The sequence below is a fragment of the Megalobrama amblycephala genome, linkage group LG12 (genome assembly GCF_018812025.1).
Source record: "Megalobrama amblycephala isolate DHTTF-2021 linkage group LG12, ASM1881202v1, whole genome shotgun sequence".
Lineage (NCBI taxonomy): Eukaryota > Metazoa > Chordata > Actinopteri > Cypriniformes > Xenocyprididae > Megalobrama > Megalobrama amblycephala.
In genome coordinates, this window is record NC_063055.1 from 39,347,547 (window position 1) to 39,364,316 (window position 16,770).

The 16,770-nt window shown below is 37.1% G+C and overlaps 1 protein-coding gene across 1 annotated transcript; it reads right to left on the reverse strand.

Moving 5' to 3' along the window:
• Positions 1 to 296: 296 nt before the first annotated feature.
• On the reverse strand, positions 297 to 4,230 carry selenok (selenoprotein K). Its single transcript, XM_048211101.1, has 5 exons — positions 4,120 to 4,230; positions 3,438 to 3,528; positions 3,205 to 3,282; positions 3,029 to 3,124; positions 297 to 622 (listed from the first exon to the last, which is right to left on the reverse strand). Exons 1-5 carry the CDS (start codon positions 4,136 to 4,138, stop codon positions 619 to 621), a joined length of 288 nt encoding a protein of 95 aa, XP_048067058.1. The 5' UTR covers positions 4,139 to 4,230; the 3' UTR covers positions 297 to 618.
• Positions 4,231 to 16,770: the final 12,540 nt, after the last annotated feature.

Below are 16,770 nucleotides of genomic sequence, written 5' to 3' on the forward strand. Positions count from 1 at the left end.
TTTTAACATAAAGAGGACTTTTGTGTATAGGACGTTTTGTCTCTTATCTCAATAATCAGTGTAATATTAATACTTTATTTCACTATTAACTGGACCCCTAACTGTAACTCAACCATTAACCTAAAAATATAACCCCTCTAATCATAATCCTTAAACAATGAATCCAAAGTCTTGTAGGTATTTAATGATAGTATTTAAAGTCACCTAATTGTGAAACCAAAAATCCCCTGATATTTCCAGGTTTTCTTGACTGTAGGAACTCAGATCCCAATAACAGAAGCCAGTCTAGACAGAAGTCAAATGATCATCAACATAACTTATCTTTATTGATGCAAATTTTACATACAATATCTGATACTACATATATTTCATAAGATATTACTAAAAAAAACAGAGAGTGGAGTTATGTAACACGTGTGTGTGTGTGTGTGTGTGTGTGTGTTGGGGTTTGGCCACCATGATCAGACACTCTGGCCCCTCGGACAAGGAATTCCCAGAGTAACGTCAAGAAGCTGCGTGACGGCAGCGGCAGCCGCGGGAAGAGGAGCGTGACGTACGGAGCCCTACGTGAGCAGCAGCGCATCACAGTCCTCTGCGCCTGCAACAGTGTGCAGGCGTTTACCTGCACAAGTAAGAAAAATAAAAAATACAATCATTTGTTATAAGACTCTAATTAAGGAGAATAATGTATAAATAATAATAATAATAATAATAATAATAATAATAACAATAGCTTAAATGGGCACTAGTGGGCAAAGGTGATGTCCGGCCTAGAAAATGAACATCTTCATCATTTTTCAAATATTATTAAATATTTTGTAATCACATTGTGCTTTTAAGCCAATCGTTTTATTTGTGATCTCAAAATAAAAAGTCATTATAATGCGAGATTGAACTAGTTAAAGGTCCCGTTTTTCGTGGTTTTTTGAAGCTTTGATTGTGTTTATAGTGTGCAATATAACATGTGTTCATGTTTCGCGTGTAAAAAAACACAGTATTTTTCACATAATTTACTTATCTGTACACCGCTGTTTCCACTGTCATAAAAACGGGCTGATGACTTCCTTGTTCTATGAAGTCCCTCCTTCAGAAATATGTAACGAGTTCTGATTGTGCCAGCGGTTCCTGTGTTGTGATTCGACAGCAGTTTAGCGCATCTTGCCCGGAAAGGTCACGCCTCTTACCATAACGTGGAGATGCACGCGCTCAGTGTTATTGTAAACATGTCTTTAATTTTACCCTATCAATTTGAGCCGGAATCAGACCCGGTGATTGGACTGCGGGATGAAAATAACAGCGTTTCGACGACATGGCGACAAACACACTCTACAAACGCAACTCTTGTGTATTCCTGTGGGCAGAGGTTAGTCAAAAAACTGTTTTAGTGACGTCATTAAAGAAGGAAGTAGAGGGATGTAGTCCAAACTGGCCGTTCGATGTAGGCAACTTCTGTTAAATAAAATATCTCGCTTGGCATTGAACTTTGAGCTTTAAAATTTTACAGATTTCATTTATACTCTAACAACAACATTACACACTAACTAAAGTTTGAAACATGGGATCACGAAGAATGGGACCTTTAAATTTCGAGCAAAAAAAGTTTAAATAAAATGTTGAGAATAGACATTAAATTTTGAAAATAAAGTCATGTTTTGAGAAAAAACTAGTTACAATTCAAGCAAAAAAAGTCTAAATAAAATGTCAAGAATAAACACATTTTTGATCAGTGTTCTTTGCTGATAGAGGACATGACACAGTTAGATCACATAGTCAAGCTATAGTTTAGGCTTTCTTTTCTTTTCTCAATTCTTGATTCCAACGTTTGCCATACTTTTAAGTGTATTCGTTCAGCGCAAGAAGAGTAGTAGTAGTATCTCTATGGATGAAGCGCCATATGCCGCACACCAGACGTGTCACATTCTCAAGTTCAGGGCAGCAATAAAAAACAGTGAATCTAATCACCATACAGGCAAAAAGAATGAAAAAAGTGGCGTTGATGTGTTTTACTGTAAATGTGCAAACTGAAAAACATAAAGGACATCTCTACATAAGCAGACTTTATGAAATAGCCTACACAGAAAGATAAATGTCTATTATATCCAGCCTAGGGTGAAGTCATGCTTATATGCACATAGTATGGTTTAATAAGGTGTGTACAGAATTTGATATCTTAATAATAAGCGTTTTTCTTGTTAGCCTAAGCGTGTTAGAATGTCCAGTATTGTTTGCGAGTAGGCCTACATCGTGCAAACTGTACAGTTTTTTTCTTCTAAAAAGACCCAGCCGCTTGCAAATTCTCTTTAAAGTTCGTATGCTACTTATTATTCAGTTATAATTAGCTAAAGCTGTATTTCTTTGTTTTTTAAAGAAATCCTAAAATATAGGCCTAGTGATCTAACTCTGTCATGTCCTCTAACAGCAATGAACACGGATCGAATGCGCGCTTACTCTCAACATTTTATTTAGACTTTTTTTCTGGAAAGTAACACTTTTTTCCTTGCATTATGATGACTTTAATCTCTATAATATTTTTTATTTTTTTTTATTTTTGCTTGGCCCTAATCCTCTTCTGTAAAAACATGCCAAATTATGCAACACAATTTTTGTCCAGGCTGTCATACAAAGAAATTATGAGCACAAGAGAGAACCAATGAAATATTAATAACTGATTAAGTCGTAGTCAGTGTTTGCTTTTTCCTGCCGTTTTTGTTTTTCTTTGCTTGTTTTTCCATAGTAAAAATCAAACCTGCAGCTGTAGTTAAGTTTGCCTTTTTTTTGCCAAATAATTTTGTCAGATAAATACCTTAACCAAGTTTAGTGTTTTATTCTTCCCACATATTTAAGATATTTAAAAAATATCCTCATATTTTGATGTTTTAATCAAACTTGTAGGGTCATTAAAAACAAATATCCCCTCCAGATGTCATTTTTGCACACTAATGTATATATAATAAATGAAATAAAAGGTAAAAATGTTCATTTTAATGAATTTCTCTCAGTATATTTGTATCAGGTTGCTCTAACTAACCTTCCTCATCCGCCCCCGCCCATGGGAGGAGGAGTGGGACCTGCGCCATGGTTTATTCTACCCATCCGTCTGCGGCCGCCAGGGAATCCAGGAGGACTGCGAGAACATCACAGTGTGAACACAGAGAACGTGAAATGAGTTAAAGCTAACAGATGCGGGCTTGAGTTCGGACGTACCCTCTGCCGTCGCTGAAGCGAGACGTTGCGCTGTTGCGTCCATCTTTGGACAGATCTGGCTGAATAAGCGTCTGGAAGCTGGAGAGACATTATACAGATCACTAGTGCAGGCAGGTCAATCATCACTAGTACTAGTGCACCTAGTCATGTGATCAAGTACTAAGTATCCTATCCAGACATGACCAAATCAGTTTGGTTTTCTGTGATATATTCAAGCAATATCACAAACTTACAACAAGCCAATGAACTCGACTGCAGACCAAAACAGGTCACTGAAGAAAGACAACCTCCATGGCGACCGGCTCCTGCTGTCCAGAACCTGACCTGAACAGAGAGGAAAATATTACAATAACATATCACACACAAAACATCAAGAGAAGAGTAACATTCAAACATATATGACGAATATCACTGTAAAAAAAAAAAAAAAAAATAAATAAATAAAAAATCGTGAACCCCAATGCGAACGCGTTTTTATGAATATTTAATACATGACGTCGGCAGGTCAGAAAGCCAATAAACAGACTGATGTATGAATATTCAAACTGACGAGCCAATAAGATACAAGATTACAAATGCGTCAGCTTTGTTTAATTAATATTCAGGAGATGTGTGTTTACCATATCATTTGCAACATTCCTAACCGGATATCATCTGTAACTTTAACAAAACCATATGTTGGGCTAAAGAGGGTCGCATCGATAGTTCATACAAACATATCAAACATCTGTGTTCGGCAGAGTCACAGGCAAACCAGCAATAATGGATGTGACATGAATCAAACACAGTGACGCCATATTACATATTTAGCCACATATGACAGTTTGCTTTATGTAATAAGAGTAGTACATTTTTGTTTTTCCCCAAATTAACATTATTTTTCTTAAAGAAACAGGATTTGTTTTTAGCACTTACCATTTGACACATACACCATCGTCGGTGCTGTTTAACCGGATACTGCGCGACTTCCGGTTCTGCGCACTGCGTCAATATTCGTTCGTGACGTTTCACTGGTATTTGACTAGACTTTTTTTTTTTTTTTTTTGAGAAAAACAAGGCCTTTCATTATTATTATTCTTATTATTATTATTATTATTATTATTATTATTATTATTATTATTATTATTTATTCGTTACACCATTGCACCAAATGTTTTGTTTCCTTGTAATTGTTCAAGCATTAATTAAAAAAATATTTATCATATATTTTTTAAAGAACATGTTGCTGTAAACTGTACCAATAGATGCTGTTTATTTGATTTGGTATTACCCATTTGATTTTATTTACAATTATAATGATGTTTAGATGTAAAGAGATGAGCTGTAATATAGATATGATCAAACTTCTCTTGTAGCTAAATTCTGTGTTCATAAGTGTAGATTGTATGGCATACAAATATTTGTTTTTTGAAAGCACTGATTCACTGCCTCTCTAAAACAGAAAACAAACTACAATTCAAGTCGTAAAGGCTTGTGCTTTCTTTAAAACACTGACTGTTCTAGATAAAGAGACTGCGGAGTGAAATCCGTTGTTAAACCCGGTGGTGAGACCGACATCTGTCAGTACCTGCACCTGTTTAAGGACATGAAACTGAGAATCAAACAAACACTTATACCAAAACTCTGAAGCATCTTCCTGCTCACTTCACAAGCAGTTTTGGTTCTAAAAAAGGATTAAAATAATAATGTTTTGCAATAACACAGTAATCTAGCAGTTTTATTGATTGTGTTAGCCCTTTTTCTGACAGCATAGGGGAGAGTGGGGTAAGATGAGCTATTTTTTACTTATGTGGCCCTCAAGATAAGGGAAAATGAGGCAGAAGTACAATGAAAGTATTTAAAGTAATTTCAGGATGTTTCCTATCATTTTAAATGATCAGAATACATGTATGACAAAGGGTTATAAAAACATGGCTTCTTATAAAAAAGTGTTCCTCTGGCTCAATTTACCCCAGGTTAGGGGTAAGTTGAGCCGAGTCAGTAGGTGGGTGTAAACTGACTATCTAACTGAATCTGAATCAAACCCATGTGTAATTTTAAAGATAATGTACCTATTTTAAAAACTTCACATTTCCTTTTACAAATATTCATATTTCTTTTTTTTTTTAAAGCTAACTTAAACAACATAAAACCAACCAAATGAAGTTGAAATTTCAGTATGTTTAATTGTTTGCATTTCTGAAACAATATGTTGAACATCAAAGTTGTAACCTTCCTATAAACAGACTAAACAGAGAGTTTGTTGAGTAAAATTAAATAAAAACTATATAAGAATGAATAAATGTCACTGAAACTAATAAACATTTTAGTCAAAAGGATCTTGACATGGTAGTTTTTCTGCAATGTCGACCATGTTAGGCCATTAGAGACTACAGGTGGAAAGATATATATGATTAAACATCCTCTGGTTCGTATCAGAGAAGGATTTGGTGGACTTGTACACTGTTCCTATCAAATTAACTCAAAAATAAAGATAAACTAAACCAGTTGCGTAATATTACATTGAAATGACACCAGTTTATCCTTCAGATTTAACTTAAATTCAGTGCTTTATGGTTGGGTAAGTTAAAACACTGGCTCAATTTACCCCACAGCACACTTTGCCCCATATCTGCCATTTTAGAAAACACTAGCTAGCTTACCAATATTTAGCTAAATGGCTTGCATGGTTTTATACGTTGCTAAATCACCAATATGCATCATAAATAGATTTAGACCTGGACAAATTTTCTTTGATGAAAGAGCAATTACATCTGTCATGTTAAAATCTTACTTTGACAAGCCAAAAACAGTTTTAAAAAAAACAAATAAGCGACTTTCACTCCTCCCATGTGTTTCTCCTTTTCAGTCTGGCAGAAATGACGGGTGGTTCTACAATATATGGTCACCTGACAATAAAATGGTACGGTTGCCAAGATACTTACCCACTGGCTCATCTTACCCCACTCAATTCAATTCAATTCAATTCAATTCAATTGGGCTTTATTGGCATGACTGTGTTATGATACAATGTTGCCAAAGCAATAAACATGTAATAGGTTATACAGGTATAGACTGATAATTAAATAAAATAAAAGGAAGAAGAGAAAAAAGAAATATATATACATGCATGGCTATATTGTATATGTTATCATATAATTTAACAAGTGGTTAAAAAAAAAAAAAAAAAAAAAAACATGGTAAATAAATACAGAGAGCAGTAATGAGATTGAAAAGAAAAAGAAAGAAAAAAAATGAAAGGAGAGGGTTTATTCTTTGTCCCTCATAATATGACAGGAGGACACATACTCTGCTGCCAGGTGGACACACTTCTCTTTCTCTCCTAAAATATAACAAAGTTTCTCAATGTGGCTTGCTTGTTGGAATTCAGGTAGAATTTGACCAATTTGGGTGAAATATGTTTCTCTAATATTATTATATTTGCTGCACTGTGTAAGGAAATGTAGTTCATCTTCCACGACTCCATCGGAGCAGTTTGAACAGAGTCTGAGCTCTTTGGCTCTCCAGCTCTGTTTGTGTCGGCCCGTCTCTATGTACAGGCTGTGGTCGCTCAGACGATACTTCGCCAGGAGCTTTCTCTGACGATATTCTTTAATTTTCATTAAGTAAGGTGCCAATTGATACTCTGTCTTTATTTTGTGAAAGCATTTTAATTTGTTTATTTGTGCTGCTTTGATCTGCCAATCATGGGTGTATTTTTCCTGGGTTCTTTGACCTATTTCTTTAATTTTTGAGAGTTTGAATTGAATTTTTGAATTTAGTTGGTGTGTTTCTACTAAATAGTGCAAGGGGTCATTCTCTGGGTGTCCTGCCCTGTATGAAAGAGCACAGTGATGGTAGGCATCTGCCTGTGAGTCTGACAGATGAAACCAAAACTTCGCTGCTCTCTTCTGGATTTCAGATAAGAGAGAGAATCTGCCCAGTTCTGCCCTGCAACCCAGACTAGGGGCATTTCTGTGGAGACCCAGGATATTTTTGCAGAATTCGAGGTGGAAAATTTCAATAGGATTTTTGTCCCACGATTCATAGTTTAATTTAAATTTGGGGCCCCAGATTTCACAGCCGTACAAAAGAATGGGCTTGATGATGGCATCAAAAATTTTCATCCACAGTTTTATGGGTGGGTTGAATTTGAACAATGATTTTCTTATATTGTAATAAGCCCTGCGTGCCTTATCGGTCAGATCTTTCATTGCCATTTCAAATTGTCCAGAAGCTGAGATTGTGAGACCCAAATAATTATAATATGTGACATGATTGAGAAGTGTTCCCCCGATTGTAAAATTATATTTTTTGTCAGTAAGGCGAGGTTTTTTTTGGAAGATCATGATTTTGGATTTGTCCATGTTAATTGGTAAGGCCCAGTCGCTACTGTACTGCTCTAGAATTGAGAGGCTTTCATGCAGTCCTTCTTCATGAGGTGACAGCAGCAGAAGGTCGTCGGCGTACAGGAGGCATTTGATTTCTCTGCCCTCGAGGGTCAGACCAGGACAGGAGGACTTCTCAAGTGCTGATGCCAACTCATTGATATATATATTAAAGAGAGTCGGGCTGAGGCTGCAGCCTTGACGGACCCCTTTATTTTGACTGAAATAATCAGTTTGTTTGTCATTGATCTTGACACAGCATTTGTTCCCGTTGTAAATGTCCTTTATGATATCATATGTCCTTCCTCCTATTCCACTTTGGATAAGTTTTAGAAAAAGCCCATCATGCCATACAGAATCAAAGGCTTTTTTAAAATCAATGAAGCAGCCGAATATTTTTCCTTGTTTTTTTTGATGAACATATTTTTGAATTAGTGTGTGAAGTGTGTAAATGTGATTTGATGTTCTCTGATTGGGCATAAATCCAATTTGACAATTCTTTAAAATTTTGTGTTCTTGAATGAACTGAACTAATCTGTCATTAATAATGGAACAGAATAGTTTTCCGAGGTTACTGCTCACTGTGATGCCTCTGTAATTATTTGGGTCGTACTTCTCACCTTGTTTAAAAATTGGAGTTATCAAATTTTCTTTCCATATTTCAGGAAATTTTCCTGATTTTAATAACAGGTTGAACAATTTTAGAATGGCATCTTTCAGTTTGGGGCTGCTGTGTTTCAGCATCTCATTAGATATTCCATCCACGCCACAGGATTTTTTGTTTTTTAGGGATTTCATCTTGTCTGTCAGTTCATTTAATGCTATGGGCTGGTCTAAATTATTTAGCTGGTCTTTTATAGTGCGTTCCAGGTTATGTAGTTGGGAGGTCAGATGTTTTTGGCTAAGGGTTGGTTGGTTTGGTGAATAAAGATTTCCAAAATGTTCGGTCCAGATTTTAGGGTCATAGATGGGAAGGTGTTTGGCTTTTTTGGATTTGTCTAAATTGTTCCATAATTCCCAAAAACAATTTTGATCTACTGCCTCCTCAATCTTGTTTAGTTTTATTTTCGTGTGATCAGCTTTTTTCTGTATTAATAATGACTTGTACATTTTAAGAGTTTCTTGATATGTGGCTCGTATTTGTTGGTTTGCTGGGTCTCTGTGTTTTTTGTTTGATAATGAACGTAATTCTTTTCTTACTTTTTGGCATTCTTTATCAAACCAACCAGCATTAGCCATTTCTTTTTTGCTTCTATAATTCTTTCTTTTTCTCAGGGCTTTTTTGGCCACTGTAGAGAAGATTTTTGTTAACTGTTCAGTTGCTAAATTGGTTGTCGTCTTCTCTTCACTAAAAGAAGTCAATAGAAATGAGTCTATCATGTTCTGAACATTAGTGCTTTGGAGCGCAGCTTCATACTGGACAGGACTGTCTTTACTCCATATAAATTTGGGGGGGAGTGGATACAGTTTAACCTTCTGATCTGAAGATGGCAGAAGATTCACTGACCTGTTCAGACTGAGGACCATGTGACTGTGGTCTGATAACGGTAGCTGTGGCATCACTGTGAAATAATTGATTTTATTTTGGTCTATATCTGTGATGGTGTAATCTACCGTGCTGCTGCCTAAATGTGAGCAGTAGGTAAATCGACCCAGAGAATCACCCTTTGTTCTGCCGTTAACTATATAAAGACCCAGGCTTTTGCAGAGTTGCAGGACTTGTTTTCCATGTCTGTTTATTGTGTTGTCATAATTCTGACGTGTTTTAGTATATCGTTTTTGTTGATGATTAAGTGGACCGTTTATATATTTGTCTCCATCAGAGCTGATGTAGTCCACTTCCTTCCCCGTTCTAGCATTCAGATCCCCCATTAACAGGACTGATCCTAGAGACTGAAAGTAAATGATCTCTGACTGTAGGGTTGAGAAGATGTCATCATTATAATAAGGTGACTCATATGGGGGGATATATGTGGCACACAGGTACAGGTCCTCGTCTAAACACAAAAGCTCTTTTTTAAGTTTTATCCAAATATGTGTTTTCCCTTTTTTCACAGGTTGAATATAAGGCCACAGATGGTCTTTGAACCAAACTATGATTCCTCCTGAATCTCTTCCATTTTTAACATTAGGCTTTTTGATTGAGGGTATTCGTAGCTCTCTGTAGTTTAAAGGAGTGCGGGTTTTGGAGTCTAAACGACTCCATGTTTCAAGTAAAATAATTATTTCTGAACTATATACAGTATTGACAAAATCAGGGTTAGTCATTTTCTCTCCAAAAGCTGAAGAGAACATCCCTTGAATATTATAACATGTTATTTTAAACGATGACATTGAAAAATATTGTATTTACCGGAACAATGTATGAATTTATGACCAAATAATGTTTTAAAATATAGATTAATCAATTAAAAAAGTAATATAAAAGGTATATAGAAATATAGTGAGTGAATTAATTTTACAAATGTTACATTTAAAAATAAACTAATAAAAAGAAATAATGAAATCATTAAGAAATAATGATCATACTTGACTACAGACATACTGTGATTCCTTAAGCTAACAGGTTGTCACATATCATTTTTAGCATGTGTTTTATCTGGACCAGGTCACTGGTGTCTGTTCTACCTCGTCCGGCCACTACAGCGGCGTAGCTGTCTGTCTGACTGACCCTCTCTTCGCGGTCAGGATGTGTTTTCTGGGGGCTTTTCAGGGCTGACTCCTTGATGGTTTTTGCAAACAGTCTCATGCCCTCTTGATGGATGTGGATGTGGTCGTACAGATGCTTGTGGGTGATGCGCTGATGGTCGGCTATGTGGACATTCGGCATTGGAGCACAGACTCTAGCTATCTCCGCATTGATTGTGCTGATGATCCTGTGTGGCACGTCTCTGCGAGGTAGAAGGGTTGAGATGATGACCTTGGCTCTGGGGTAGATCCTGCTGGCTGTTTTCACCACGTTGGACAGGGCTTTAGTGACGTCCACCCTTCTAGCACTGAGGTCGTTTGTTCCGGTGTGAAGAATGATGTGTGACGGTACACCCAGAACACCCTCTTGCAGCAGTCTCAGAGCAGAGTGTGAGGTGGGACACCAGAACTTTTTCACAGATCTCCCCGGAAACAGTCGTCTGGGGTCAAGATGGTGGCCGTTGGAGTCACAGAGGATGACGATGTTGTCTTTACTCTTCTGTTCTCTGCTGGTGCTCATGGGTGATGTTGTTGTTGTTGTTGTTGTTCGTGGTGGGTGACTCTGTGTGGTGTTGCTGTTCTCTTTCCTCTTGAGGCTCTGAGGGGCTTGAGGAGACTGACGAGTTGCAGGAGTGAAGGAGCTCTGAGGTTGTGTGCTGACTCTCTTCTGATGTTGAGTTGAGTTTGGGACTCTTTCAGGAGAGGAGGTGCTGTGTGTTTGTGTGCTGACACACTGCTGATGTTGTTTTGTGTGTAGCTGGTTCCTGGTCTCCTCCAGCAGTCTCTCCAGAGTGTGGCTGTGTTGTTCTCTTATAACCAGTTCCTCTCTCACCCTCCTCAGCTCCTGGCGCAGCTCTTGATTGTCCTCCTCCAGTTGTCTGACAGCGGAGCAGAGCTGTTGAAGTTGTTGAATGCTGTGGTGGCTGTTCAGGTTCAGGAGCTGGTGGAGGTTGTTGGTAGTTTCCTCTTTAAACAGGAAGAAGTCCTGCTCCAGCTCAGCGATGTTGTCTTTCAAGGCCTTTATCTTGGGAGATGCAGGAGTGCTGATGTGTCTGTCTGTTATAGGAGTTCTTGAACTGGGGTTTATGTTGGTACCTATTGTGTTGCAGAGTCCATCCTCTGTGTTTCTCTTTACTTCAGGATCTTTCTTAATCTTCTGAACTTCCAGTTTAAGGTTTTTAAAGTTCCTCTGGAATTCATTAAGGCTGGTTTCTGGTCCCTGGGCCATGACTGTACCATTATGATAAAGGTTCACAGTCAGCTTTGTGTCATTTTCTCCTTCTAGAGTGAGTTGTCTGCCTTTGCTGATGCCTCCTTTTCTTCTGCATGTCATGGCAGAGCAGAGGATGGTGTGCCAGACTGATGGGTGTTCAGTGAAGAAGAGCAGGTTACACCGGACTCTGTTGTCTTCTGGTCCAGTGTAGTCAGACAGCAGTATCTCTGGGTTCTCTCTCAGGATAATTTCTTTCATCTTTTTCTTATCTTTGGCAGATTTAACTTCTGTTGGATATATTACCTCCAACTCCTCTTCATTTTTGAAAAATGCCTCTGCTTTAGGTAGGCCCATGTTGTTCTCAACTGAATTAACTGCCACGGAATGTTAGCTTGGCTAGCAGTTAGCTTGATATGTTGAGTTTATATCCAGTTTTAGGTGATGACAGAAAAATAAATCTTTTTAGAGGTCTTACCTTTAAAATCTTCTGCCTCTATTGTTCACAATTAAGTATCCAATTAATTAATTACAGTTTGAGTCATAAAAATCATACATTCTCTGGCAAAATTATGCTGATATCAGGAGCTGATATTTTTGCTGCCAACTGCCATCGTAACCACGGTAACCTCTCCCCTTCTGGTCAGGTTTGGTACAGTTTGGTTATGGTCTTGAGTCACATGACTTGGACTTTACTTTACACTGCAAATATTAATGCAAAGATCTGATCATTTTGATAATTTCTGTTTTTTTGGTCCCGCTTGTTTACATTCACTTTATGTATATCGACTGATATCCGATATCTGTTACATCAATCCCCACCCACAATGATTCTGTTGGTTATTGCTTTAGTATATGCAATATGGTGGACCGTTCGGTTTTGAATGGCCATGTTATTAAAATTATTTAAAAATCACGTTGTGTGAATGATAGTTAAAAGCTTTCATGGATGTTTGCGGCACAAAATTTGACTGAGCGGATATACAGGCCTCATTATACAAAACAATCTTAGCTTTTTTCTTAAATTAGAAAATAAGAAGAAAATAGCAGTGAAGAAGCAATTTATTCTTCATTCTTCATTCTTCGACATACTTTTGAGTGTGTAGCAGAAGAGTAGACCAGCTTTGCGACATACTATCACATCATAAAATAGCGTCTTCAATGGATGCTCTCTGTCGCATCCTGTCACCGTAAACTGGCCTGTTAATCATCTTGACACAGTTAAAATCCTCCACATTTCATTTCTTTTATTTTCATTTCATTTCATTTCATTTCCTACTGTATCAGAGAGAAATGCAGTAGCACGCTGATCTGCAGCCGCGGGTCCTTCTTGTGGAGAGCTCTTCTCATATTAATGCATAATGATGCATTTAAAAGTTAATGGCCAAACAAATCTGTATAAAAGTCCAAACTGTTGTTGCAGATAAAATACAGGGAGTGCAGAATTATTAGGCAAGTTGATTTTCTGATCATATTTTTTTCCCAAGCACATTTTACCAATTCCAATCCACATCAATCTTAATAACTACTATTAATATTGTTTTTAATCATTTATAAGTGATATATAATTGTTCATGAAGGCTGGAAATGAAAAATGCCTTATATTCAGGTGTGCAGAATTATTAGGCAAGTTTTCTTTTACAGGCAAAATGAGCCAAAAAAGAGATTTAACTCAGACTGAAAAGTCAAAAATTATTAAATACTCATGAGAAGGACGCAATACTAATGCAATACTAGAAATTGCAAAGTTAAAGCATGACCAAGGGACAGCAAAATGCTCATTGGGTCAGCGGGGTCAGACAAAAACAGGTGGAAAAGAAAAGACACATGTTAACTGCAAAATAATTAAGAATTAAGGTGAAGAATTAAGTGTGAAACCATCAGGAACCCTTTAGTCTCCAGCGCCACCATTTTCCAGAGCTGCAACCTACCTGGAGTCTCCAGAAGTGCAAGGTATTAGGATCTCAGAGACTTAGGTTAGCTAAAGAATCCTAAAAAATGACCTGCACTTGATAAGAATCACAAGCTGAAGTGTTATAAAATACATGAAGACTGGGTTTTAATAGGGCTTATAGACAGACAGCTTGAGAATGACTCCTGATGGACCAGCACCACATCCTCTTGTACCACTGTTTGAAGAATTTATCCAGAATCTGGCAGTAAGGTGTTTGAGTTCACTTTTAGTCCATCTCTTATCCTGAAATGTCTGTCTTGCAGAGATGGACTAAAAATGATCTTCCAAAACTTACTGCCAGATTCTGGAAGATAAATTCTTCAAACAGTGGTACAAGAGGATGTGGTGCTGGTCCTTCAGGAGTCACTCTCAAGCTGTCTGTTTATAAGGCCTATAAAAACCCAGTCTTCATGTATTTTATAACACTTCAGCTTGTGATTCTTATCAAGTGCGGGTCATTTTTTAGGATTCTTTAGCTAACCTAAGTCTCTGAGATCCTGAGACCTTGCACTTCTGGAGACTCCAGGTAGGTTGCAGACCTGGAAAATGGTGGCGCTGGAGACTAAAGGGTTCCTGATGGTTTCACACATAATTCTTAATTATTTTGCAGTTAACGTGTCTTTTCTTTTCCACCTGTTTTTGTCTGACCCCGCTGACCCAATGAGCATTTTGCTGTCCCTTGGTCATGCTTTAACTTTGCAATTTCTAGTATTGCATTAGTATTGCGTCCTTCTCATGAGTATTTAATAATTTTTGACTTTTCAGTCTGAGTTAAATCTCTTTTTTGGCTCATTTTGCCTGTAAAAGAAAACTTGCCTAATAATTCTGCACACCTGAATATAAGGCATTTTTCATTTCCAGCCTTCATGAACAATTATATATCACTTATAAATGATTAAAAACAATATTAATAGTAGTTATTAAGATTGATGTGGATTGGAATTGGTAAAATGTGCTTGGGAAAAAAATATGATCAGAAAATCAACTTGCCTAATAATTCTGCACTCCCTGTATAACATGGATAATATTAAATAAATGTTTTTATCAGGTTAAACTGATTATTTGTAACTCAAACATTTATCTAAAACTCTCACCGTCGGTCGCACATATCCACCATGTTTTGTAGTTTTTTTTTAATTTTTTACTTGTGTTTGTAGTTCTAAACCGAATCCTCCTCCAAAGCACAATGGGTTATGGGCAATATTACCCTTTATAGTGTGCACGGATCCATCACTTTGGAAATCCTCTCCCATGGCCTCACGAGATAGTAAAGTGTCCATCGTATGCACACTTTAGAATCTCGCTGGAAGAAGTAGGTCGTCCAAGTACTTTTTACCTCCTCTTTTATGAGTGCTGTGAATTTGGACATTGCCACATATTTTGCCCACTATATAGTAGGGAAGTATGCAATTTTAGATGCAGCCAAGACTTAGGCCACAGAACTACACTAATGAAAGTGCCTTGAAATGTGCAGCATTATTCAATGTGTTCAATGTGCCTTACAGTGTGCATATTATTTATATACACCATATAATAATATTTACAATATTTATAAGCGCTTAGAAGAGCTGTGCACTCACAAGCTACAAGATTTCAGGTAAATGAGCACCACTTGCATACCATCTTCGCTGCTTGCCACTTTCTGTGTGTCTCTCATTGAAAATTAACTACCTGTGCTTTCCGTGTCCCGTGTGAAACTTAATTTATGTCAAATTAGTAGCCTACTACTGGCCCAATTTATGAGCGGTGTATTGATACAATGTAAAGTGCAGAGAATAGAGCAACTAATTAGAAGTCTAATACGAGAATTTTTAAAGAGAAATGTCGTAGAATATCGATATAAGAGAAGAGGAGCTTGAGTTTGTTTCCCAGTTCTATTTGTTTGAACCGCGAGACGTGTCTAAGATTATGCTACTCCTACATCCGTCATGCGTCGGGTCAGAGGTCAATCTTCCGCCAGAACTAAACTCGTGGCCGTTGCCGAAAGCCAGTGATTATATTTTAGAAATATATAAATATGGATATTTTTCTTACAAAAACATTGTTCCATTTCACTTTACATTTGATATTCAACAGTATTCTTGACATTTATTCAACAGTGCTTTGATCTGCCTGCATTGACACTATTCTTTAAGAGCTACTGTGCAGCAAAAATTATGTACCAGTTATCAATGTAAAGCTGCTTTGATACAATCTGCATTGTAAAAAGCGCTATATAAATAAAGGTGACTTGACTTGACTTGACTTCAGAAGGCCTTTATTAACCCCCTGGAGTCATATGGATTACTTTTATGATGGATGGATGCGCTTTTTTGGGCTACAAAATCTCGGGAAACATTCACTCCCATTATAAAGCTTGGAAGAGCCAGGATATTTTTAATATAACTCTGATTGTGTTAAGAAGAAAGAAGAAAGTCATATACACCTAGGATGGCTTGAGAGTGAGTAAATTATGGGATTATTTTCATTTTTGGGTAAACTAACCCTTTAAGGCCCTTTCACACAGGACGTGGCAGTCACAAGTGTCTAGTTCATTTTCAATAGGGGACATGCGGCAAAACAGACTTAAAATACTCCGTAATTTTTTGTCATAGAGACAGAAGTAATATATCAATTGAAACTATAGAATGCCTTTTATTTGTGTACACTCAGAGTAAAAACAAAATGTTGTGCTTTTTGCAAAATAAAGAAAACATGATGCATGATCTGTCGTCTCCCTCTGAACAAAGTCCAATCTGATAGTTCTCAGAAAATGAACTGTAACTTAGTGAATACTAATGACGCAAAAATGAGACTTATGTCTAAAGAAACGTTGTCAGGTTTTAAATCGTGTAAGTCAAATCGAAAACAAAAATTCTCTGTTTATGTAATCTGTATGAAAAGAGAGACATGTCAGATGTCCGTGAGTCAGCTCATTATACACTAATTCGACCACACCCACGGAGCGAACGCTATTCAGATGCAAATTCATTTAGGGGCAATACATGTATACATCGTCGCAATCGTGTATTTATTATCTTCAAAAGTGTCTATCTGCATGTTATAGCCATGATTATAGTGATCTCTGGAAGCCTCTGTTACTTCCTGGAATGTCACATGGTATGCCTGTTCTTCATTAGAGTAATTTGTGGACTAAATGTGCACAGAGCGCCCTCCGGCTGCAAGTATGAATTGAAAACACAGTATCCAGCGCTCATAGTGATGACAACAAATACTGAATAAATATTACTCCTCTGAATAGAAAATTGACATAAACACATGAGAATCCATCAATATTTCTCCAAATGTGCATGCTTTTCAGCTAAAAGCCTATATGAAATGCCATAGAGGTAAAATGAATGTTCAGA